The 25,227-nt window shown below is 42.8% G+C and overlaps 1 protein-coding gene across 2 annotated transcripts in view; it reads left to right on the top strand.

Moving 5' to 3' along the window:
- The first annotated feature begins 4,655 nt into the window (after positions 1–4,655).
- Positions 4,656–25,227, top strand: part of LOC126262993 (uncharacterized) — a 128,935-nt gene continuing 108,363 nt past the window's right edge. For both annotated transcript variants that reach the window (XM_049959946.1, XM_049959947.1), the window contains exon 1: positions 4,656–4,851. In XM_049959946.1, the coding sequence (XP_049815903.1) occupies positions 4,683–4,851 (169 nt within the window). In that variant the 5' untranslated portion in view covers positions 4,656–4,682. The remainder of the gene's footprint in view (positions 4,852–25,227) is intronic.

Here is a 25,227-nt window from a genome sequence, read left to right on the forward strand (position 1 = left end):
TGTGCACAGGGGTTGAAATGCTCGAGGCTGGTGTACACACATACATTCCAGACACGACGGTCACAGGAGCTTTTAGTTCGAGAGGGGCAGACCACACACCGGGAGTCCGGTCCCTTCAGAGGACAAGTCAATCTCGGCCGCCCATGGAGCAGACAGCGTGTGCCCGAGTGAAAGGGGGAACGACCCCGTGCTCTGCTTAAAAGCAAATTCCGCTACATTGTGTGGGAGCGTCCAACCTACGCATTATTTACACATAGCACGCAATTTCGGAGATTTTCACAGGGAGACAGCAAACGCTAAACGCCGATACAACAAGGTAGGAGACGAGATACTGGCAGAAGTAAAGCTGTGAGGACGGGGCGTGAGTCGTGCTTGGGTAGCTCAGTTGGTAGAGCACTTGTCCATGAAAGGCAAAGATCCCAAGTTCGAGTCTCGGTCCGGCACACAGTTTTAATCTGCCAGGAAGATTCATATCAACGCACACTCCGCTGCAGAGTGAAAATCTCATTCATGCCGATACTACAGGTTTCCGGATTGGCCGCCTTAAACGAAACGTCATTCTCCCGTTTTAGAAGAGCAATGCTGATTGGCAGACGATATTTCTGACGCCTTGAGCTGAAGGAGTAATGGAAGAGACCAAAAAATATACCCCTTCACGTCTGGCGTGGAGAGGCGCCGTTCGATTGTTGCTCTTGGAGCGAGGAACAAGTCTCTCCTCAGTACTTCACTGGGAGAGCACCTCTGTCGAGAGCAAATCGAAGTGTGACTCTATATTGAGTCCTTGCGATTAAGTGTTGTTCACTGTGTTGGCCGAAACACTTATTGTGTGGTGCGAACGGACAGAGTTATAGTTAAACGCATGCGAGTGAATTTTTGAGTGGCATCGTGGTGGACTGGTTATCTGACTGGTGTACCACGCCAATAGTTAGACTAGGGGCGAATAGGAATCCTTGACTTCATCAAGGCGTAGGGAGAGTTTGATTGGCGAAGGTCAATCCAGATAGAACGAGAGTTATCTTATTTGTCAGCAGCGAGTGGCGCAGACAGCAGTCATCGCAGCTTACGGTATTGTGCGCCACAGCTATTGCGAGCCCCATATTTCCTCCACAACAGTACATTTCTCCGCATTTCACACATGACAGCCTCGACCGTGCCTAGCAACATTCTAAAGGATAATTATTCAAGTTGAGTAGGCGGGCCTCTCCGCCATTCTGCCAAGTCAGTAACTATCTTAAAAAAATGGTTCAAATGGCTCTGTGCACTATGGGACTTAACTGCTGTGGTCATTAGTCCCCTAGAACTTAGAACTACTTAAACCTAACTAACCTAAGGACATCACCCACATCAATGCCCGAGGCAGGATTCGAACCTGCGACCGTAGCGGTCGCGCCACAATCTTAAACTTTGTACAGAAATTTCATTAGCGAATCCTATCCTTGAGAGGTCACTTCACATTCCGAAAAGAACCAGGATATAACTTGTTCAATTCATAACTAAAAGTGCCATTGTGATTTCTCAGAATTTTTGCAAAATAAATAATAATTTTCGTTAGTTTCATGTTTTTCTTACACTAACTAGCACTACTCCAGTACTCAAGTATCCCACTAGTTACATAAGAAATTTTATGAATTTTTGTGTCATTTCCTTACAACGGACAACTCCAGAAGATATTTATTGCTGAAAGATTTTCAGGCATTTTTCTTTAGAACGTTAGGAGCGTCTGTCCGACTTCTGTAGTAGTGTGGGGGTGGAAATTGCATCTTGCAGGAGCCACAGGGTAAAGGGTACATCTCAGATTAATCCGTTGCGCAAAATAATAGAATAGTAGATCAACCCCACCACAACATAAATCCGGGACGTTCGGAAGGCGCCAGCGATTATCGAATTCGTGTATAGGCTCTTGCCGTCTAGGCGTCTCCTTACAGTTTTGCCGGTGATTGCCTTTGACAGAGACGCATAACGATCCTTGCGACAAAGTACCGCCAATTCAAAGCGGCGCAAGCAGTTGTTTAGGAGCGTTGTGGTCGCCTGCAGGTTGCTGCAGGCCGCCTTCAAAAAGCAGAAGTAGCCACCAGCCCCCTCTGTCGCGTCGTCAGATTACTCTGGTTTGTACAGGAAGCTTTTTCCCAACAGTATCTGTAGTGTAGAGGTTAAATATACGAGGGGGAAGCCAAAAAGACAGAATTATTCTTAAAAGCTACATATTTTCATATTGTTTACAAAACAAACTTATCCCGTTCAAAATACGCTACATCATAACTAATACATATGTCCCACTAGTGCTTCCATTGTTCAAAACATTTTTTGTAGTCGTCTTTAGAAATGGACGAAACCTCCTCGCTCTTTTTCTCTCGACTTCCTGAATGTTGTCAAATCAGTGTCCTCTCGTGCTCCTTTTCTTTCGCGGAAATAAAAAAAAATTCGCACGGAGCCAGGTCATTCGAGTAAGGTGCTTGAAGCAGCGGAACCATGCCATTTTTAGCCAAAAACTGTCTGACAGAGATGGTTGTGAGTGCAGGTGCGTTGTCGTGGTGGGAGAACTAGTATCTTGCCTGCCACAATAGGGTCTTTTTTGACGAAAACTATTGCGCAACCTTCTTAAAACTTCCAAATGAGAGGTTTGATTGACGGTCTGACCTAGAGGAACTAACTCTGCATGAACTACGACATTGACAGCAAAAAAGCAAATCAGTATTGCTTTAATGTTTGATTTTGACTTTCCGACAAATTTTTGGACGGGGTGACGATGACATGTACCCATCGGCTTGACTGTTGCCTCGTTTCTGAGTGGTAACGACCACAATTCATCACCAGTAATGCCCTTTGACAGAAAATTTGGATTAGTTTCAGGCTGTTGTTTCAAAGCAAGACGTTCCTTTTGACTGTCAGTCAGAACCTGAGGAACAAACTAGGCAGCAATCCTTTTCATTCCCAACTCTACCGTTAAAATTCGCTGAACCGAGCTCCAGAATAACCCATTTATCTCTGAAAGTTGATCAATTGTCTGTCAACTGTCTGTGAGGACAAGCTCTCGAATTTTTTCAGTATTTTCGTCGATTCGGGCAATTGAAGGACGTGCAGAATGAGATTTGTCATCATTCGACATGTCGCCATTTTTAATCCGAGCAAACCACTCGTACACTTGAATCTTTCCCATAGCGTCATCTTGGTAATCATTAAAACAGGTTCAGCAGCTTTTTTGCCGAGTAGAAAACAAAATTCCACAGGTGCACGTTGTTCACTTAAACTTAGTATCAAGAAAACGAGACAAGAACAGAGAAGCGCTAGCGAAAACAATCACTGCAGATGAACAGAACAAGTCAGGTCGACAACACAGGCGGTACTGGACTGGCAATGAGTTGTGCTACACACGCAGAGGGTTGCCGGCACGGTAGCTTAGCGTGTCCGCTCAGAGTGTTAGCTACCCTCTCTAACACAAAACTGAGTGAACAGATCAACGGAGAACCAAAGTGGGTGTCATCGGACGTCCACCCCAAACAAAATCATCGGAAAAAGGGGCAGAAATGCGTACTGCACTAGCTCTGCCCACGACTATGTTTTTCGTTTTTTTTTTACTATCCCTCGTAGATTCTAGAGTAACAGCACATTTTCCACCTTTCTGTTAGCAATTTATTAGTAATGTCTGTTTCCATTTAGGTGTCAACGTTTTGCTTATGGTACTCTGCAGTCTTCAACAGTACTTTTTTGAAGGCTGTTGACGGCGATTTTATAGTTCTTTGTTTTAATGTATGAACAATTTAGTCATAACTTTTTTCATCGTGTGTTGTACCCCTGCCCACCTTCTCAGTTTGTTAATTTATCAGTTTACAAACCCCTTAAGTAGGAACCACGTCGATTGCCCTACTCGGCCAAGACAAACTGGAAATCATAATTTTCCTCACGGATGGGGCACGACGAGGAGACACTCAGACAACACGCCCACTTAAGTGGAGAATTCTACACTAAAGAGCCAAAGAAACTGGTGCACCTGCTTAATATCGTGTAGGGCCCCCGAGAGCACGCAGAAGTGCCGCAACACGACTTGGCATGGACTCGACTAATGTCTGAAGTAGTGCTTCGGTAGCTCAGTTGGTAGAGCACTTGCCCGCGAAAGGCAAAGGTCCCGAGTTCGAGTCTCGGTCGGGCACACAGTTTTAATCTGCCAGGAAGTTTCATATCAGCGCACACTCCGCTGCAGAGTGAAAATCTCATTCCAGTGGTCACAATGTTCAGTTCACCAGCGTATTTACTACGCCATTGCTTTATCATCACTCATTGTGAACAGAAAATTCAATTCTACTAACTACAGCTATCTAAAATCTCCCTCTTCCCAATTCAGTGCTAAAGATGGGCGGGCCTGGCGATTTTTGTGTCGGAATAGTAAAACAACATTTCTTGTCATCGCCTCCAACGCTGTTAGTGGAACTCTCTGTCGTCGTAAAAGCATATGGCAGATGTACGTATAAAAGGAACGAAAAACTTTGTGTGCCAGTGTGTGTTGGCGGCAGGCCACTGTCACAGCAAACCCGGAATATGGCTGTGATCCGGACGAGAGACGTCATCCTTCCTGTGGTTTAATCATCCCGCGGAAAGACTTCCGCTACGTTTGTCGCTATACTTAGCCTGTGCTGCCTGCGATCTGCACTTCGAGTGTTTCCATCACAGTCTGAACAGCTGTAACAATGCATCCAGGGGACGTAGCTGCAAGGTTGCTGCTTTTTCTGGCAGCAAATGGGACCGCGGTCCTCGATTGTTTCTGCAACCACGTTAACGGCGGATACCAAAGCAACGGCCTGAACGGACTCAACTTCGGTGAAATAACGATATTTCTGAGCTACTGCCACTATCCGAGTGAGTACCTCTCGTACAGTGTGGATTCACACGACTCTTATCCAGCATACAATTAACAACTACTGACTGGCAGCTTGGCTTGAACGCGCTATTACGAAATAGCATAAAGCCTTCTCAGCATGAGGATGGAGGGCTATATTATGTGGAAACTGCACTTCACTTTCTACTATTTAGGTCAACGGATTTTGTCCCGCCTTTTGTGAGTGAGGACATATCATGTAGTACGATTTGGACAGGATGTAAATGAGCTCAAACCGTTTTCCATATTTGTGAGAACAGGTGGAAGTCACACATTTGCCAAATGGCGTAGATAGTTTTTACGTTACCCAGAATGTTCTTGGGGAGATCTTTATGTACCTTGTCATAATCGTTCCTTTATGTATTTTCTGTAATTACATGTTTTACATAATTATGGAGATTCAGATATTACAATATATGGCAATACAGAGTGAATGTAGTGATGAGCAAAGGCTGTAAGTATGTAATACGTCAGTAAGAATTACAGCGTGTGTGAAAGAAATGTATAAATACCGATCGTCGCGCAATTGCACTGCGCCGCTGCATGTGCTGTGATACGTAAGCGGGAAGTTCCGTGTCTTAAGAGAAAATGGCGAAGGGTATTCTGCCTGTTAGGACTTAACAGTCGGCGATCTGTCGATACAGTGCAGAGAAGATATATTTTTAATTATATCTATGTTTTGCACCTGTGACTTTATTCAGTGCACAGGAAGTATGAATATAAACACCTTCAGTCAGAATTTTTTCGTTTTTGCTAAATTACACTATGCATTTCCGACTCTCTGTATCCATCGTAAGCTGTAGTGGCGGACTAAGGCCGTCAGAGGCCCGCGGTGGACTAACTAAAGTAGGCCACCGGTCAGCTTAGAAATGAATCTACTTGTAGTGCTCATTTTCTAAAACGTGAGTGATGTAGATGTAATGGCTGATGAAAAATTAAATATTTGTAATGTGTGTACTCGTGTGTGTATGTGTTTGTTTCTTTTGGAGTTTACGGGTGCTCAACGGATAGGGCATCAACGTCCTTACACACATTAAAAGAAGGATAAAATTACGAAAATTGTTAATGTATTTACTGGATCTCTCGTAACTGTAGTACGCATATGTAAAGGTATAAGTAAACAACTCAAAATACGAATAAGCAGTTATCACAGCAATCATCAGGCAGAGTGCAAAGAAATAATGAAGAGTATAATAAGAAAATTATCTCTTATTTTATACCATGGAAACAAAACTTGTGCAGTAAGAATATCACTTAGTTTCGTAACTTAAGTACTAGATAGTAGTTAAAAAAAGACTTAGTTAACTCCGCGTTTAGGCTTTGAAGACCACTCTTCATTCGACCGACCGCCATGTCTTCCTCAGTGATTCATCATTGGATTCAGACCTTGCACCGGTTAGCTCCTCAATTCGCAGCACTAGGTTGTCTGCGCCCTGGTGTAGTTCTGTCAAAGAAAAAGACCCGGCAGTACCGGTAATCCAGTCCGGGTCGCTGTATGGGGGGGGGGGGGGGGGGGTTGTTGCATTAACAGCTTGGCAGTGGGAGCGGTCGAAATTTGGGTTATTATTGACATCACTGTAGGACCTGGTTTGTGCCCTTATTTTAATGAAATTCTCAGTAACGTCGTTGAAATCTGTTTCTTTCAATATTGATAACATGGACAGATTCGCTAGTCGTTTTTGATTCGCTGTAGAGCGAAGATAATTTTTATTAGTTTCAGTTTAGAAAACATTTTCTCGCATCTTGTGACTGAGACACAAATGATCATGAAGTATTGGATTATAACTGACGTACAGGCTAACGACTCACTGAAGTCCAATTTATTTATCAACCGAAGGATTCCTTTGGCTGCCAACGTAGCAACAACGTCCACACTCAATCTGTTGCACATAATAGCTAAGCTACATTTTTATTCCTTGCAGAAACTGCTCACTATCAAACTCATTGTGAATTTGTTCCAGAGTTTCCAGTGCTACAGCAAGAGTGTCATCGGAAACTTCAAGCACTGATTTTGTTTCAACAACTTGGATTGGTGTGTTCCTTTACGACTGTGTATCGCTGTGACAACTCGTCTATAAATGGGTCTTCCTGCTTTCTTCTGGTTAGATGTTACATCATCCATTGGTTGGCTATGCCATCAATCCCACAAAGCGTCAACTTATCTAGAAGAATACTGTGATTTCCACAGTCAAACGCCTTTGACACGCGACAGAAAATACTAGCTGGCGCCATTTTACTATTTCTTGCTTATAATATCTGGTGAGTTAATGTGTAAAACACATCTCAATAGAGTAACCTTCTGAAAACCAAACTCTGATTTGATAAGAATACTATTGTTGATAAGGTGAGATAATATTTTAGCATACATTGTCTTCTCAAAAATTTTGGAAAATAATGTCAGCAGTGAAATGGGTCGGTGGTGATTAACATCTCTAAATCATCTTTCTTAAAGAGGGATTTAATAATGGCGTATTTCAATCCCTCTGGAAAAATGTCTTTAGTCAGTGATACACTACATATCTTAGATAAGACTGGGCTTATTGTATGGGAACAGATTTTTAGTACTCTATTGGAAACACCACCCTAACCAGATGAGCTTTTGTTTTTGGTAGAATGTATAATTTTCTTAATTACAGTAGGAGAAGTTGGTGATACGAGGTGCGGCTAGAAAAAAACCGGACTGATGCTGGAAAAAACATTTATTTACAATTATTTACAATTTCATGTTATCTCCTTCAATGTACTCTCCTCCTCGGTCTCTACACCGCTCCATACGAATTTTCCACTGTTCATAGCAATGCTGCAGATCATTTTCGGTAAGTCCATACATTACTTCCGTCGCTTTTTCTTTTACTGCTTCAACAGTCTCAAATCTAGTTCCTTTCAAAGCTGACTTGACTTTAGGGAAAAGAAAAAAGTCACAGGGGGCCAAATCAGGTGAGTAGGGTGGATGATCTAAGATGGGAATGTTGTGTTTTGCCAAAAACGTCTTCACTGACAACGCACTGTGAGCTGTGGCATTGTCTTGGTGAAGGATCCATGACTTTTTTCTCCACAAATCGTTCCGTTTTCTCCGTACTCGCTCACGTAGGGTAGCCAGGACGCTAATGTAGTAATGCTGATTCACTGTTTGTCCCTCTGGTACCCAATCAATGTGCACAATCCCTTTGATGTCAAAAAAAAAATCATCATTGCCTTGAATTTCGATTTTGACATTCGTGCTTTTTTTTGTCGTGGAGAACCAGGAGTTTTCCAATGCATCGATTGGCGTTTAGTTTCGGGATCGTAAGTAAAAAACCACGATTCATCGCAAGTAATAACATTTTGTAAGAAGGTGGGATCACTTTCAATGTTTTCCAGGATGTCAGAACAAATCATTCTTCGGCGTTCCTTCTGTTCAATTGTGAGACACTTTGGAACCATTTTTGAACACACTTTGTTCATGTTGAAACTTTCATGAAGAATCTGCCTAACACTTTCCTTGTCAACTCCTGTTAACTCAGACACTGCACTGATTGTTAAACGACGATCTTGTCGAACAAGTTTACCGATTTTTTCAATGTTTGCATCAGTTTTTGCTGACAATGGTCTGCCAGAGCGAGTGTCATCACTGGTGTCTTCGCGGCCATCTTTAAATCGTTTAAACCACTCAAACACTTGTGTTCGCGATAAACAATCATCGCCGTACACTTGTTGTAACATTACAAACGTTTCACTTGCAGATTTTCCTAGTTTGAAACAAAATTTGATGTTAACACGCTGTTCTTTCTGTACACTCAACATTTTCCGACGCACAGACAAAACGTCAACTACTTAAAACAGACGCCACGAGCAGACTGAGTGCAGGAGGCAGATGAAACTCGAGCAGTAGGCGGAGCGAGAGTCACGTGACAGGCCACGCGACTTTCAGCCTTATTGCATTCGTTTTATTGTTTCAACAGTACTAGTCCGGTTTTTTTCTAGCCACACCTCGTACATTCATGTGACTGAATTTTATGAAAGTTAAATTTCAATATAATGATGTGATTTTGCTCTTGAACTGTTTGTCCCTGTGCTCTCTACTATATTTAAGAAATGATGCTTAAATGCATTTTTTATCTGTGGCTCATCATTTACAGCACTCCCATTCAGTTCAACAGCGAAGTTGTCTTGTTTTATGGCTGGCTGTCCTGTCTCTCGTTTCACTACACTCCATATGGCCTCAAGCCTGTAGTCGGAAATACTGAGTTCTGAAATTATTTGCATATTCTTCGTTTTTTTAATAATGTTTCTTAGAAATTTTGAGTAGTTTTTGTAGTGTGTAACTACTGCAGGATCCCTGTTAGTTTTTGCCAAAAGATACCTTTTTCTTTTCCTTTCACAAGTTATTTTCTTAGTTTAAGCATCACCAAAGAAAACATTATCAGCTAGGGTCCTACTGTCTTTATACAGCCGTTGCTGGAAAGTTAACTACTGATACCAAATTGTAGAACACAAATTAGGGTTTCACATCATTTTCTTATCAGATTTCTTTAGAAAATCTACTTTGAAGTCGCCACAGACTATTAACTGCTTGCTGCTGTTTGACAGCGCAGTAAGGAATCCAGATTCCACATAAATGGTTCAGAATTTTCCAGTGGGGCTCTATGAACAGTAACAATTAAAAGTGAACTATTTTTCATAATTAACTCACGAGGAAACGCTTCTACGTGCTGATCACTACCAAATCTACTTGTCTACGTGTTTTTGAACTTGTGGGAATAGGAGATGTTAGATACATTAAAACACACACATTAGTTCTGCGTGCGTAAGCTGCAATAGTGTAATCTTCTATACGTAACTTATACCCAACCCTGTGGTTATGTGGTTCTCAGACGGAACAGGATGTCTGTTTGGAAAATTTAGAGACTCTGAAAAGATAGACAAGAAGCTCTTCTACCTCGTTACTCAGTCCTCTAATATTTTGGTGAAATGTGCTAACTTTACTTTTCTGTGCATTATTTACCATCTTTTGGGGCTCTTCTGTTTTTTTCTTTGCAGCTTTCAAAACAGGGTGCTTGAATCCTGATTCCAACTTAAAAAACGTGTTCCTCTGACCCCACTAACCACAGGGATCTTCCTGTGTGAGATGGTGGCCCCGTATCTGTTATCTGCAGGAAACTCAGCAACCTATCTTTCCCTCTCCAGTTCAGTTGTACGACATGTCCAGTATACTCCCATATCCCAACTGTAGCAATCTCATATGAGATTTCTCTCCAGTCAGCAGCAGCCTGCTCAAGTCAGTGTTCCCACAGCCCACATCATTGTTTATCCAGGGCTGGTCATGGTGCTGCAGGATCTCCACAAAACCCACATTTGTTTGTGTAGTTGCTACTCCTATTTCGTCCAGGTTACCTGTAATGCTGTAATTACTGTTCGTAGTTAGGATGTTCCCTGCTCCACCAAACATAATAACCTTATCCTCTTTGCAAGAACCTTTGCACAAAGTTTCAACGTCTGCTGTCACCTGGCTAACGATGTCACTTGAGTTAACAATAATTGTGACCTGGTACCCTGCCCACAATTCGTCCTATACCAACTGGCATACACCCCTCAGACACCTACTATCTATCAGCAGGACTCTTTGCTTCCTGCTGTCTTTCGGTACTGTCCTACATAGAGTTTCTTGCTAGAAGTCTGCTCTACCCTAGTGTGACATACAGCTGGATGAGGCTCTTTTCCTCCTACTTCATGTAACAAGTCAAATGTAGATGAAGCTGAAGAGCTGTTCTCCTTTCTCTCATTGCTTGTTACCTTTACCCAGTTCCCAAGATCTTTTTACCCCGTCAACCTATCTAGTTCAAATTTTGCGTGATCTAATTCAGCCTGAAGGGCACAAATCTTTGCCTCTTGCCCAGCGATTCTCTTGTCTTTTTCGCAAAGCCTGCACTTCCAAGGGACATCATCATTGTGTTCTCCATTCAGTTCCCCACCACAGTCACCTCAGTGACATTCCAATCCACAGTCTATACATACTGTGGTGTCACCGCCAGACACCACACTTGCTAGGTGGTAGCCTTTAAATCGGCCGCGGTCCATTAGTATACGTTGGACCCGCGTGTCGCCACTGTCAGTGATCGCAGACCGAGCGCCGCCACACGGCAGGTCTAGAGAGACTTACTAGCACTCGCCCCAGTTGTACAGCCGACGTTCATAGCAAGGGTTCACTGACAAATGCGCTCTCATTTGCCGAGACGATAGTTAGCATAGCCTTCAGCTACGTCATTTGCTACGACCTAGCAAGGCGCCATTACCAGTTATATTGAGCTTATTATAAAACCTGTACCGTCAAGAGCGATGTACACCAATTATGGATTAAAGTTAAGTATTACATCATCTACGTACTTTATTTGCAATTCTCAAGACATTGTTCTGTTGCAGACCTCACGCCAGTCTGCGTGTAATTAAACGCGTGCATTTCGGCCTCCTCTAGCAACACGGTGTTGGCTCTTCTGCCAACACTACACATACCATTCCCTCTTTGACTATCTTACTGTAACATCCACATTGCAATACAGATTACACGCTTATAACTAGAATTAAATCACTTAACACACTTTACGCTATACGAATATTCGTTAATTATGAGCAGCAAAAATTAGACCTACAGGTTAGCAGTTCAGGTGTATGATGTAATGCAGGTTAGCGGTTCAGGTGTATGATGTAACGCAAAAAGTTATTTATTTCCGCTTACAACAAGAAGTTAACACTCACTCAACTGCAGCATCCTTTAAAATATCTTAATCACAAGAGAATGTAACTTTATTGTACGCCAACAAACTGCACGTAAACAAGCGACTAGTGAAAAAGATTATAAATCCAACAAATTAAGATTTACGCTATTTTACGAATACATGAACTTAACAGTGAAAGGACATGCTCAAATTAAATTGTTGGAAAGAAAAACAGAACAACTGGGTGGATTTTTTAAGTTAATTGTTCCAAAAAGCAAACAAATATACTTTTAGAACCCAACCTTAAGATCTGTTCTGGACTAATTCGTAAAGGAAAGTGATACAAATTACTCATTAAAAACGTGTATCAGACCGTTTTTAAATCTTACTATTAAAGGTACTAAACTAACTGTTATTACGATCTAAGTAACTTACGAGAACGCAAAAACTCGGACGGCTCGCCTGGCGAAGGGCTGCCAGGACATTTGGAGTGGGAGGGAGCACTAGTAGAACCCCTGAGCTCAGTTACTGACTCCCTCAGGCAAATCTCAGCAAAATTACACAATGACGGCGATGCCATTGACGATTTCATTTAGTGTCACAGCTATGCTATGAAGACAGAATATATGACGCCAGAATGCAGCCTGCAAGTTTCAACAGATAACAAAATACAGATCAGTGACAGGGAATTTCAAAGAACGCATGGTCTGCTTAGCCTTATTTTCCTAAGACCCTCAAAAATCATAAATTATTCACCGAAAGATCTGGAAATGTATGGTGTAATATTACATTTGCAGATGTACATAAAAAGCTGCTGGGTGACTAAAAAACCCTCACTGCTACTTTGTTGTGCATCTAATATAGGTTTTGTAATGGATTTGTATTTCGTGCTGCTTTGATTTCGACGTTCAGCATAAAAGAGTGATCAACCGATTCCCCCTGTGCATACATTATGATGATCCCAGTGAGCTAAAAGACCAGGTACAACTGCTTATGGCATCAGCTGCCGCTGGTAATAGATCTCATTCGAATGAAGTCGTTTCAATAATTTTCCTAGCTTAGAGAGGGAGATATCATCGAATAAGTGTGGAGACGGTAGTTCGATAACTACACAAACCAACATTCAAAACCTACCCTCATAGAAAAGTTATAATTAAAGGTTTGCATGACTTATGGGGTAGAGGATCTTATAGATATGACGGAATATTCATGTGTGAATGGTCATTGACACGTACTGTAAATTCACCTGTGCATTACTGGTAAAAATAAAAATGGGGGAGATGTTGCAGAAGTATTTGAGCGATAGCTGCAGATAGGAATGAATCGCTGCTTTAAACAGATCACAGTGGACAGTTTAAAATGGAAATTTCAAAACTGTGATGAAGCGGTATGGAATACTCCACTATCCAACATTCATCCATCTAAACGTAAGTATCGTTGAACTCCTGAACTGAACACTGAAAGCTCAAATGTGAATGCCTTTAACCGTCTTGGTCCCTACAAACGGACAGATATCCTACAACAAATAATCGTACAGTATAATTGAACCGAACATCACACAATATAAATGAGACCAGTCGGTGTTTGTATACCATATGTAGGAGTCATTATCACAAGCATATTAAGATGATGGATGAATGAAAACAGAAACTGAATATCGGTGATTTAGTATGTAGTTCAAAACGAAAGACAGCATTTGAGAAGGAATACCTACTAAACAATCAAGTTCGATATTTACAGTTTCCAAAATACAGAGAACAAATCCCAGAACCTACATCTTAAAATACACCAGTGGTGCTGAAACTGCAGGATGATTTTACATAGACAAAATGCAGAAAAGCTCAAAACCACATGTCCTTCTCATAGAGAGGATCATATGATGTCGTAGAAATGAAGCAGTAGTTAAATAGGTGACTCATTAGAGGTGGTGGTGGTGGTGATGGTGGTGGTATTCTCAACAAACTACTGGTCGAATTACACATAGCCAGAGATAACTACTGTGAACCTACAACATAGCCTTAAAAACGGTTGGCATGCGGTAATTAAAGGATTAATCTTCTCGATGAGGTGTGTAAGGAACACGACACTGCATGTGCAGCAAATGAAGATCTCCCAGGACGTCACACTGCAGATCGAATTTTAGGATAAAGCTGAGGTAGTATATGCGAGAAGAGATATTGGTATAGGTTAGCGCATTGTAGCATTTGCAGTTCATAAAACCATTGTGGTAAAATTAAGTTAGGTTTGGGGGTGAATTTCAACCAAGTTATGAATGTCACACATCGTGCATTAAAGAAGAAAAAGACGATAATGATGAAGAAGAAGAAGACGGAACAGAGGTGTGTAAAAAAAAATTATCTTGGCTGCTATGTGTGCAGCAAAAAGCACTTTGAAGCATAAAAGAGGGAGAAGACTGATAAAAGCATCGGGGGTTCTACCAGTACTCAAGACCTCAGGTGGAATTATTCCCTTCTTCATTCCTGCCCTCGTAGGCATCCCAGCGGTGGGTTCACGGGCTGATGGTGCTGCCGCTATTGGCAGGACAGTCAAGAACGCACAGAACTCCGAGGAAAAACTAAAGGAAACGAGAAGGCCTAACTGCATGATGGTAGCATCAGCCATCGGAAAAGGACTGTACTTAAAACCATACAAGAATTTTCTAGATCTCTTCATAAAAAAGGCCCTTAGCGATCCTATTAGATAGGACGCTTACATATATTGATCAGCTTAGGTTTGTCAGAAATACATTCAACATTACAAGATTCTGCGGTGTAATTATGCAAGATACATTACCGAAAACAATGTGGAAATCCTGAGAATGATGAACTGTGAATTTATATGTTGCTGGAGGACCTGGAACTCACTAGGTAGCTTATGTTAAAAAAAATTCTTCTTCTTACAGCCTCTGTAGCACCACGGGTAGCCCCTTCGTGGACTGCATCTTCCTCTTCTCCCAGAACCTCTTCATTCTTTCTCTTCTTCTCTCCCGTTCTTCTTCCGAGATCTTCAGTGTCCTTTTCTCCTGTCGGCTCCACTGGTGACACTCTAATCTTTTCCTGTATTCTTCTCTGTCGTTGATCTCCACCATATTGATCGGTGTATATTTGTTCCTCCAATTTTCCTTTCCTTCGACCTTGATTCCCACTTCCAAACACTCCTTCCGAAGTTCAACAACCCACTTGGTTCCTGTCTTTTCCCTTGTCCTCCCTGTTGTTACCCACACTCTCTTCGTCATTCTATCTATACTTATCCTAACTACATGTCCAGAAAACCTTGCCCTTTTGAATCTGATTTCCCTGGATATTGTTCTCATGTTCCAGTACAAGTCTTCCCTAGGTCTTCGCATCCACCTCTCTCCTCCTTTTTTGGGATCTAGTATTTTTCTCTCTTCTTTCTCTAGTTATTCTGCTCCATTTCTTCCTAGTGTCATCGTCTCCGCAGAATATAATACTGCATTCCTCACCGTTGCCTTGTAGTGACTTATCTTTGCCTCTGTGGATATATTCTTTTTATTGTATATCTCTCTCGTCATACAGAAGGCTGACCTCATCTTCTTTATCCTCTCTGTTATTCCCTCCTTGCTCCTGTTCCTTCCTGTTATAAATTCTCCCAGGTATTTAAATTTGTCCACCATTTGCGCAGTGCCTTCCGGTGTTTCCCAGTCTGCAGTGGTATTTAATGTCTTTGTCTTGTTAGAGGCGATCCTCAGTCCCACCTTTCTGGCTACCTTACTTAAGTTGTCGAGTTGTGTCTTTGCGTCTTCTTCCGTCTCACTTACTACTGCTATGTCGTCTGCAAAGGCTAGGCAGTCCACTTGAGCCCTGTTGTGCTTTTTGTCACCCACATGGGTCTTTGGTATTCCCATTTCCTCGTTTATTGCTCTCCACTGCGTGATCACTTCGTCCAGTGCTATATTGAACAACAATGGTGACAATCCATCTCTATGTTTAACACCAGTCTTGATCTCAAATTACAAATAACGACTACTATTTCGACTCTTTAGGTGACCTACAGTATTTGGAAGAATTACGATACTTCACCAGCAGAAGAATGTGTTCTACAATTTTCAACGCTATCAAGACTTCAATAGCTATCTATGTGGTCATCTATGCATCATGTTGCTCCTGAAGTTGACGACAAAGGATACATAAGGAGATGCAGCAAGCATCCATTCACCAGTCGAGATCCAAGTGCAGTGTCACATACTCTGACTTTAAACGAGCGATCGCCAGTACTGCGTGTGAATTACTTCCCACCAGTTGATTTAAGCGTTAGAGATTGGATTATTGCGCTGAATGGGCTGCAGACATAAAACAGCGTCCAAAATATCGCAGAATCTAACAATCAAACAATAAACTGAATCTGGAAATTAACAGAAAAAAGAAAGTGTGGAAATGGAACCTGGAGCAAAAGACGGAACTTCGGCTGCTGCTGGTTGTCGTAGAAACCTTCGTATTAGCCCCTAACTTTCTCATTACAGTCACTTCACGAGACCTATGTGAGACGCTGTAATATGTTTTCCCACAGTTCTTTGAAGAAACTGTGTAGAGCTCACGTCGCAACTCTTCTTTCGTCACAGTATCGCTTAGTTGTCGTATTCTCACGAATCTTCCATTCTTCAACGTAAAGCACTTGAATCCATCTGATATCGACGAGTAAGAGATGTCCCCCGCCAATTTGCTGACCCTTCCAATTCTCTCGAAGTCCAATCACGCTTCAACAGTTCCGATCCATTACTTATAAGACCGTGTATTTTTCTACCCATCACTGGTTAGGTAGAGAGGTACCACTACGAGAAAATTAGCACACTAACATACAGGAGGAAATTGATAGCCATGCATAGTATACATGGACTGACAAAGAAATTCAGAGGCATAACACCTACAATTCATCGACATCGAATGACTGACTATAAGTACAACCTAATCTCGTCTATGTATTCCTATGGTAACCAAGCTGGAAATAGAATAGTTTAATGGTACCGGAGTCTTTGTTGACAACACAGTGTCTCTCTTCTCGTTATTTTTCTGTCACACATAACTGAATAAAACTACGAATTATAAAAGCTTCGCTAACGTTACCAGGTAGAGATCTCAATAAGATTTTACCGCGTCTGTCTTTTCCTATATATGGGGAAACAAGTAACGTCTGCGTGTTGAAATCAACCATATGTGGTGATTCCATTAAATATGCATGCACTGGTCCACAGTAACAGGCGACCACTGATCGAAGTCGCTTCCATGGACCAGTGTAAAGTTTTGTTGCCTGTACTAGAGGAAGATTATATAGCATCTGAAATGTACAAAATCCTATGACCAATACAATGGCTTTTGAGATTTTAAGCTTGACATAGTACAAGAAAACTTGTAAAAAATTAATCTGGTTTACAACTTGCAGTATGTATTTAAAATGGGCGAAAACGGTTTTATCATTGTTTATACCGGTGGATCCCAGCAAGAGAATGTACACAATGTCCACAGTTGTTCTGCTGTTTTTCCTGACAGGGTTTTCAAAGTGCATCGTCTGAAACAATTTACAATGTGGCGTTATATGACATTCTGATGGCACTGGAGAGGATTCACAGATGTAACGGTAGGAGGTTTCTTGTCTGTTCCAACTCGCTTACTGCACTACAAGCATTTCATCAAATGCATCCATTAGACCAGCTGATTCAGTTCATCCATGATTCCTTACAGCAGCTCCAACACCGTGGGAAGGAGGTAATCTTTTGTTGGGTACCTGGCCACATAGGGATACAGGGAAACGACATGGCCGACGAAACCTCCAAGGAAGCATATCGGGGTGGTGCTGTCTGTCAATGTCTCATCGCACTGCACGCCATCATCTCGTTTTCTGACAGAAGCATCATGAAACAGTGGGAGAATGAATGATTTCAGGTGACAGGAAACAAACTGCGATCGCTCATATCGACTACACAGGCATGGCAGACTTCGTGTCAGCCACACTGCTGGAAGGAGGTTCTGCTTACCAGGCTGTGCATCGGACATAGCCCGTTAACACATGACTACCTCCTCTGGTGGGAGGCTCTACCACTCTCTGAAATTTGTGGTGTGCCACTTTCAGTTCAGCATATTTTGGTAATGTGTGTTCTGTCTAATGATATTAGGGCAGCCCTCAATCTCAATTGAGATCTGCCCACCATTCTCGCCGATACTGATTCCAGTGTTACAAGAGTGGTGAAATTTTGTGAACTGTCGGGCCTCATCCCTAAATTGGTGGGGAATGGAGGCAGACTTTAATACACTATGAACTGCTCCACATGTCGGACAGTCTTCATCCCCACCCAGGAGATTGGCACACTGACTTTTCGCTAGAGCGCTGATCATCATGATATTGACCACTCCTCACTTCAAACCAACATTATCAACATCCGCATCCAGTGCCGTGAATAGTAAATTTAGATATTTTATATTCCCTAGTGGCAGACAGATTTTTCCATACACTGGCTTCAAAGCAATATGAGATTGAGAAGCTTATGTCCACGAATAGCATCGTTTTAGAAAGCATGAGATACTCAGCTTGCCCTTTTCTCACATGATATACTGTGAGCTATGGATGAAGGACAACAGGCAGATTCCGCATTTCTAGATTTCCAGAAAGCATTTGACACGTTGCCCTATTGCAGGCTGTTAATGAAGGTACGAGTATGTGGTATATGTTTGCAGACATGAGAGTGGTCCGAAGACTTCTTAAATAATAGAATCCAGTATGTTGTCCTTGACGGCAAGTGTTCGTCAGAGACAAGGGTGTCATCAGGAGTGTTCCAGGGACCTGTGATAGGACTGCTGTTGTTCCCTATACACATAAATGATTTGGTAGACAGCGTGGGCACAATCCGCAGTTGTTTGCTGATGATGCTGTGGTAGTATGGTAAGGAGTCGAAGTTGAGTGACTGTAGGAAGGTACAAGATGACTTACACAAAATTTCTAGTTGGTGTCATAAATGGAAGCTCGCTCTAAATGTGGAAAAATGTAAGTGAATGCGGATGAGTAGGAAGAACTAACCTTCAATGTTCGGTTACAGTATTACTAGTTTCTTGATTGGCACAGTCAATACGTTAAAATATGTGGATGTAAGGTTACTGAATGACATGAAATGGAACCAGCATGTGAGAACTGTAGTACGGAAGGTAAATGGTCAGCTTCAGTTTATTGGGAGAATTTTAGGAAAGAGTGGTTCAGTTGTAAAAGAGGCCGCATGTAGGACACTGTTGCGACCTACTCTTGAGTACTGCTCCAATGTTTGGGATCCGTACCAGGTCAGATTGAAGGAGGACATTGAAGTAATTCAGAGGCGGGCTGCTGTATTTGTTATCGGTAGGTTTCAACAACAAGTAGGTGTTGGGAGATGCTTCCAGAACTCAAATGGAAATCCCTGGACAGAGGACTACCCCCTTCACTATCACAAGCTGAAACTTGGCGTCATGGGGATATGTAATTGGTGTGATGTACATATCATCCTGAGGCAGATCTTCAACAATTATCTGGAGTGGTGCCTAGGTAAAACTTAGTGAGTATAGGAGGTGGAGCATAATTCTTGGCGTCATTCATTTGGAGAATGCAATGTATTTTTCTAGACTCTTAGGTGGGAACCTGTCATAATAATTCTTCATACCGAATTCAGCCAACTGCTCAAGACAAAAGTGAGCATCAAATCCGCTCAAATTGTGAAAAAAGACGTGTTTGTGACAGAGTAATTTATATTTAAAGTTGCATGCACTGTGAGTGGCACCACGGAACATTCTCATTAGACAGCAGTAGTCCTTCCGAGGAGTTTACGTCGTTATTTTTAACAGCACAAATATACGACAGTCATCTACACCATCGGACTAATCATTACTCTCCTTCGACTTAGTCATGAGAGTGCTGCTGCTGTAAAGCTTATCGACCTCCCAAGAAAGTTTTTCGACCTCAGCGAGCAGCCAAATCACAGAATTGTCCCTAACAAATGATTTGTGGTGGTTAAGACCTGGTACACTACAGCACATGATAAGCGTTTTTATGTGAAGGTGCTGTTTAAGCCTTCAGTGTCGCCTTCGCAGCAAGTCACAGGAGTGAGGAGGCACTTAATTCAGCATACACTGCAAAGGGACATCGCTCCTGATGATGGGCCCTCTTAAACATTAGAAATTTATTTTCCTCACTTAGTTCAGCATACGTTACAAAGGGACATCGCTCCTGATGGCGGATATTCTTAAACGTTAAGAACTTATTTTGCTCAGTGTGCATTTCAAAACAATCCAGTTTCTTGGTAGAACAATCTACAAGATACTATGCTAATGACTCGCTTGTGGAAAACACATTCAAACACTAAGGCAATAATACATTCTACCATTACGATTATTCAGTTAGGAGGAAAGTAGGCAGTATATGTCTTTGATCCATGTGTAGTGATGCCTATTACCCTCAGAGAACAGCAGCAGTCTACACTAACCTGTAAAATCGCAGAAATGAAGTGTCCATGGGCTTTATGTTTATCCCGTTTGTTCTGCTCGTCTGACTGCATTTTTCTTTCTATTGGCCATAACCATAAACATGAGCCAATTTTCTGAGTCTCAAATTTAGATATGTCGTGGATCTTAACAGGGAACTCAACAATATCGAAGTCATAAAATCTACAAATATCATTATCTCTTTCGTATTGAGATGTACGCTGTGGATTTCTCTTATAATTTCTCTTGCAAGCCAGGATTGACCTTGAAAAACAAAACCTATCATTTTAATTTTTGACATTAATATATGCATGCTTGATTGCTATATCCTTCGGACGTTTGATGTAGATGGACCCTACATTTATGGGACCAAAGACATGTGAGTGTATATCGAGGTGTAGTACTCATCTGCGTGTTTTACCTGACCCTCTAATTTCCATTTCGGAAAACTTGGACTGTAGAGCACTCGAGGTGAATTCATGAAACGACTTAGTGGCTGAGGTGCTCTGCTCTACCATGCCATTTTCCCCTCAAATACATACAATATTTCTCTCTTCAACACCAGAGTCCTGTTTCCGGGGGGGAGGGGGGGGGGGTGCCAGCTCACAATATAGAACTGCACCTCAGTTCCGTTTCCTGCACAGAGAGGCGTGCTTTCAGAAAGCTAATTGGATCTCTTCATCCTCCAGTTGGGTTTTCTATGTGAGTAAACGAGATACTTTCCTCAAATGCATCTTCAATCACTTTGACTCAGAAACGCAATGCCACAATTAAATTACAGTGTCCGCCACTAATAGGAGGTATTCGGCATGGTGCATCAGCCTTGTGAGGTCACTGGCAGTTAGTTGGAGCCTCCTCACGCGATGCATCAGGCCAGAAGGAGCATCCAGGTTGCAGAGATGGCTGCCATCATGGGGGGATGAGATGTGTCGGTGACTCCCAGCCCTGATTCAGTTGGTAGTGGCGTCCTAATGACTGGATGGGTGGAAGCCTGTCGGCCATTTGCAGCCCACAGCTGGCAGAGTGATGACACAGATGTGGCAGTGGAGATGGAGGTGGTGGTGGTGGAGGTAATGGGGGGGAGGCAGTTATGCTGGCTGCCTGTGTAGCAACGAGACCCATCCTGATATGGGCGAAGCATGCCTGACAGGACTGCGTTTTGATGATGTCTTCACCAGTCCAAGCACCAGGGCCATTGCAAAGTGTCGTGGTGGTTTGGTGGAGTGGCCCCCTAAACGCATTCAGCTCGCTGACTTAGAGACAGAAAAACGAAAAAATAAGTGCAGATTTCTAGACATTGATTAACCTAATCAGCTTCAAAGAAAGAACACGGATTATGCGCACTGCTACAAAAAATAGCGTTGAAGAAGCTTGTCCACTTCAAAGAAAGAACACTGATTATACACGACTGGCCATTAAAATTGCTCCACCAAGAAAAAACGCAGATGATAAACGGGTTTTCATTGGACAAATATATTATACTAGAACTGACATGTGATTACATTTTCACGCAATTTCGGTGCATAGATCCCGAGAAATCAGTACCCAGAACAACCACCTCTGGGCGTAATAACGGCCTTGATACGCCTGGGCATTGAGTCAGACAGATCTTGGACGGCGTGTACAGGTACAGCTGCCCATGATGCTTCAACACGATACCACAGTTCATCAATAGTAGTGACTGGCGTATTGTGACGAGCCAGTTGCTCGGCCACCATTGACCAAACGTTTTCAGTTGGTGAGAGATCTGGAGAATGTGCTGGCTAGTGCAGTAGTCGAACATTTTCTGTATCCAGAAAGGCCCGTACAGGACCTGCAACATGCGGTCGTGCATTATCCTGCTGAAATGTGGGGTTTCAGAGGGATCGAATGAAGGGTAGAGCCACAGGTCGTAACACTTCTGAAATGTAACGTCCACTGTTCAAAGTGCCGTCAATGCGAACAAGAGGTGATCGAGACGAATAACCAATGGCACCCCATACCATCACGCCGGGTGAGACGCCAGTATGGCGATGACGAATACACGCTTCCAATGTGCGTTCACCGCGATGTTCCAAACACGGATGCGACCATCATGATGCTGTAAACAGAACCTGGATTTATCCGAAAAAATGACGTTTTGACATTCGTGCACCCAGGTTCGTCGTAGAGTACACCATCGCAGGCGCTCCTGTCTGTGATGCAGCGTCAAGGATAACCGCAGCCATGGTCTCAGAGCTGATAGTCCATGCTACTGCAAACGTCGTCGAAGTGTTCGTGCAGATGGTTGTTATCTTGCAAACGTCCCCATCTGTTGAGTCAGGGATCGAGACGTGGCTGCACGATCCGTTACAGCCATGCGGATAAAATGCCTGTTATCTCGATTGCTAGTGATACGAGGCCGTTGGGATCCAGCACGGCATTCGGTATTACCCTTCTGAACCCACCAATTCCATATTCTGCTAACAGTCATTGTATCTCGACCAACGCGAGCAGCAATGTCGCGATACGATAAACCGCAATCGTGATAGGCTAGAGTCTGACCTTTATCAAAGTTGGAAACGTGATGGTACGCATTTCTCCTCCTTACACGAGGCATCACAACAACGTTTCACCAGGCAACGCCGGTCAACTACTGTTTATGTATGAGAAATCAGTTGGAAACTCTCCTCATGTCAGCACTTTTTAGGTGTCGCCACCGGCGCCAACCTTGTGTGAATGCTCTGAAAAGCTAATCATTTGTATATGACAGCATCTTCTCGCTGTCGGTTAAATTTCGCGTTTGTAGCACGTCATCTTAGTGGTGTAGCAATTTTAATGGCCAGTAGTGTATGAGCTAATATAAAAATAAAGAATAAGCAGGATGAATATATAAATTATCTATATCACTCTGCCCCAAGGTCGTCAGGGATGACTTCCACCAGCTCCAGCATCTCTGACCCTACGTTGTGACGTTCACATAGTTGCAGTTCCCGCTCCATTTCCTCCACCCACTCTGGCATCTCCATGTCGGGGTCAGCATGGAGTCAGAGGTCCAGCTTCCCACACCACCTACAGCAACATATCACATTGTTTTAAAAAGAGATTCACACAAAAATTACAGCACTACAAAATACTGAAACCTTCATATGCACTTACATGACTGTGGTGACAGTTGAATTGACGCTGGAGGCTGCTCCAACTATTCTAGGGGTTTTGTACAATCCTACCCCCAGACCAATTGGCATGCTGTTGCCATATTTCACTCTCCTGCTGCCGATCGATATCGGCCAGCATTTCAGGAATAAGTGCTACAGCAACAACACAAAGAGTTATTGTATATTATTGGCACATGTCAAAGCACTCAGTACTACGAAATTAGAACGTACACAGCTGCTAATATATGTGGAAATTCTTTTATCGAGAATATCTACCTAGATGACTGCTGTGATGGTTGAACTGCTACTGGAGAATCCTCCAAGTATTCTGGTAACTGTGCAGCACCATCCCCAGACTCATTGGCTTACTACCTTTTTGCCTTTAGTTTACAACTGAGTCCAGCCATCATCTGATGTATATATGCTGCAGCAGCGACAAAAACAATAAGAATTGTTGTGTGCTACTAACAAACATGTTCAGTACTACAAAATTTGAATTTACTGACTAAAACACATTTAAGTACATAAAAAACTTCGTAGTATGTCAATTCCTCCAAGAACTCAATCCTAGCCATTTACCGATGGCACTGGTACTGCTGGTATTTGCTGCTGCCGCGCACTTCCTCGTGGATCAACAAGACTGAGCATAAACCAACAAATATGACTTCAGACAAGTGCAGAATGAGGATGATGATGCAGGCATTGGGGTTTATATATATTAAAGTGCTGTCCACTACTTTCATGGGAACCAATAGGAATGCGGTATCCTGGGGAAAATTCTGGTTTGCAGGCTCATACGTGTCTGGGATGGGGTGGTCTGCAGACAGGTTATTAACAAGGGAAGAGCGTTCTTCTGCCTTTCTAGTCATTCTGGGAAATATGCTTAATGGTTTGAACATGGGAAGACAGGATGAATATCCTAGTATTTCCTCAGTGACATTTAAGCGCTCCGGTGCTCCGAGAAGAATAGGATGCTGGACAAGTTGAGCAATCTCTTGAAGCAGACTCATTCTACAGGAAGGTTTCCTAGGGGACACAGATCACTAATATCCCCTACCCCTTCATCCTACATTTTTATAAGGAGGAGATGCATCGCAGCGTGAATAACTTCGGCAAGCTCCCCCGCCAAAGACCGCATTTCCTGAGTCCTCTTGCGTTTCTGAAGAGATGTTGTGCGCAGCAGGTTCTGCCGAATTTTGCTACGGTCACGCGTCACATCGATTCTGCAGCAGCCAAGAGAATTAAGAAGCGGGTCAGCCTTGCTTTGATATGTGAGAAAGTGCACTTTACCCGCCGGTGCATTGAGTACAACTTTCACGAACCATTTAGACTATATTCGCAACTGGCTGATCATTATAATTTCTGGACCTGGGATTGGACTCACGGTGTTACCCTGGTGGCAGCCGATTCCGCCCTTAGGAAGGCTACCACTGGAGGCCCCATGCAAGACGCTCATCAATCTGACTGACATAGGGCTGACTGGCAATGCAGTTTCAGTTTTGGGAAGGGACTTAACTTTGCTACCAACCCTAAGTTCACACCAAGCATGGACGTCGTCAGCGCAGTTGAACAAATTGTGGCGCTACTACTGCTTCAAGCAATTGAAAATGTACGGTATGAAACCTGTCATGCTCCGACGAGAACTAAGCCTATAAAAATGAGCATTGGAAGAGAGAAGGAGGCTATTCGTGACCTCAGAGAGTGCCCTGAGATTTTTGTTTTACCTGCTAACAAAGGCAACGCTACTGTTGTTCTTTCCCACAGATGCTAGATGCTAGATGACTCTAGATGACGATACCCACAGGGAGGTCAACGCTGGCCCCTCGAAGAGGTGGAGAACAAGACTAGGTCTCTTCTCAAGGGCACGTATTTATCAGAGGGGTCGCCATGAATTTTTTACCTCAAGTACCTGCACCACCACGACTTTATGGACTCCGTAAAGTTCACAAAGATTGTGTGCCGTTGCGTCCCATGGAAACATTAGGGCACCTACAAATTTGCCGCCAAAGTGCCTGAAGAAAGAACTAAGCCTTTTGTGGATAAATGCGCTCATCGTATCTTTGATTCTGTGGATTTTGTGAAGTGCATCAACAAGT

Source organism: Schistocerca nitens, chromosome 6 (assembly GCF_023898315.1).
Source record: "Schistocerca nitens isolate TAMUIC-IGC-003100 chromosome 6, iqSchNite1.1, whole genome shotgun sequence".
Taxonomy (NCBI): Eukaryota; Metazoa; Arthropoda; class Insecta; order Orthoptera; family Acrididae; genus Schistocerca; species Schistocerca nitens.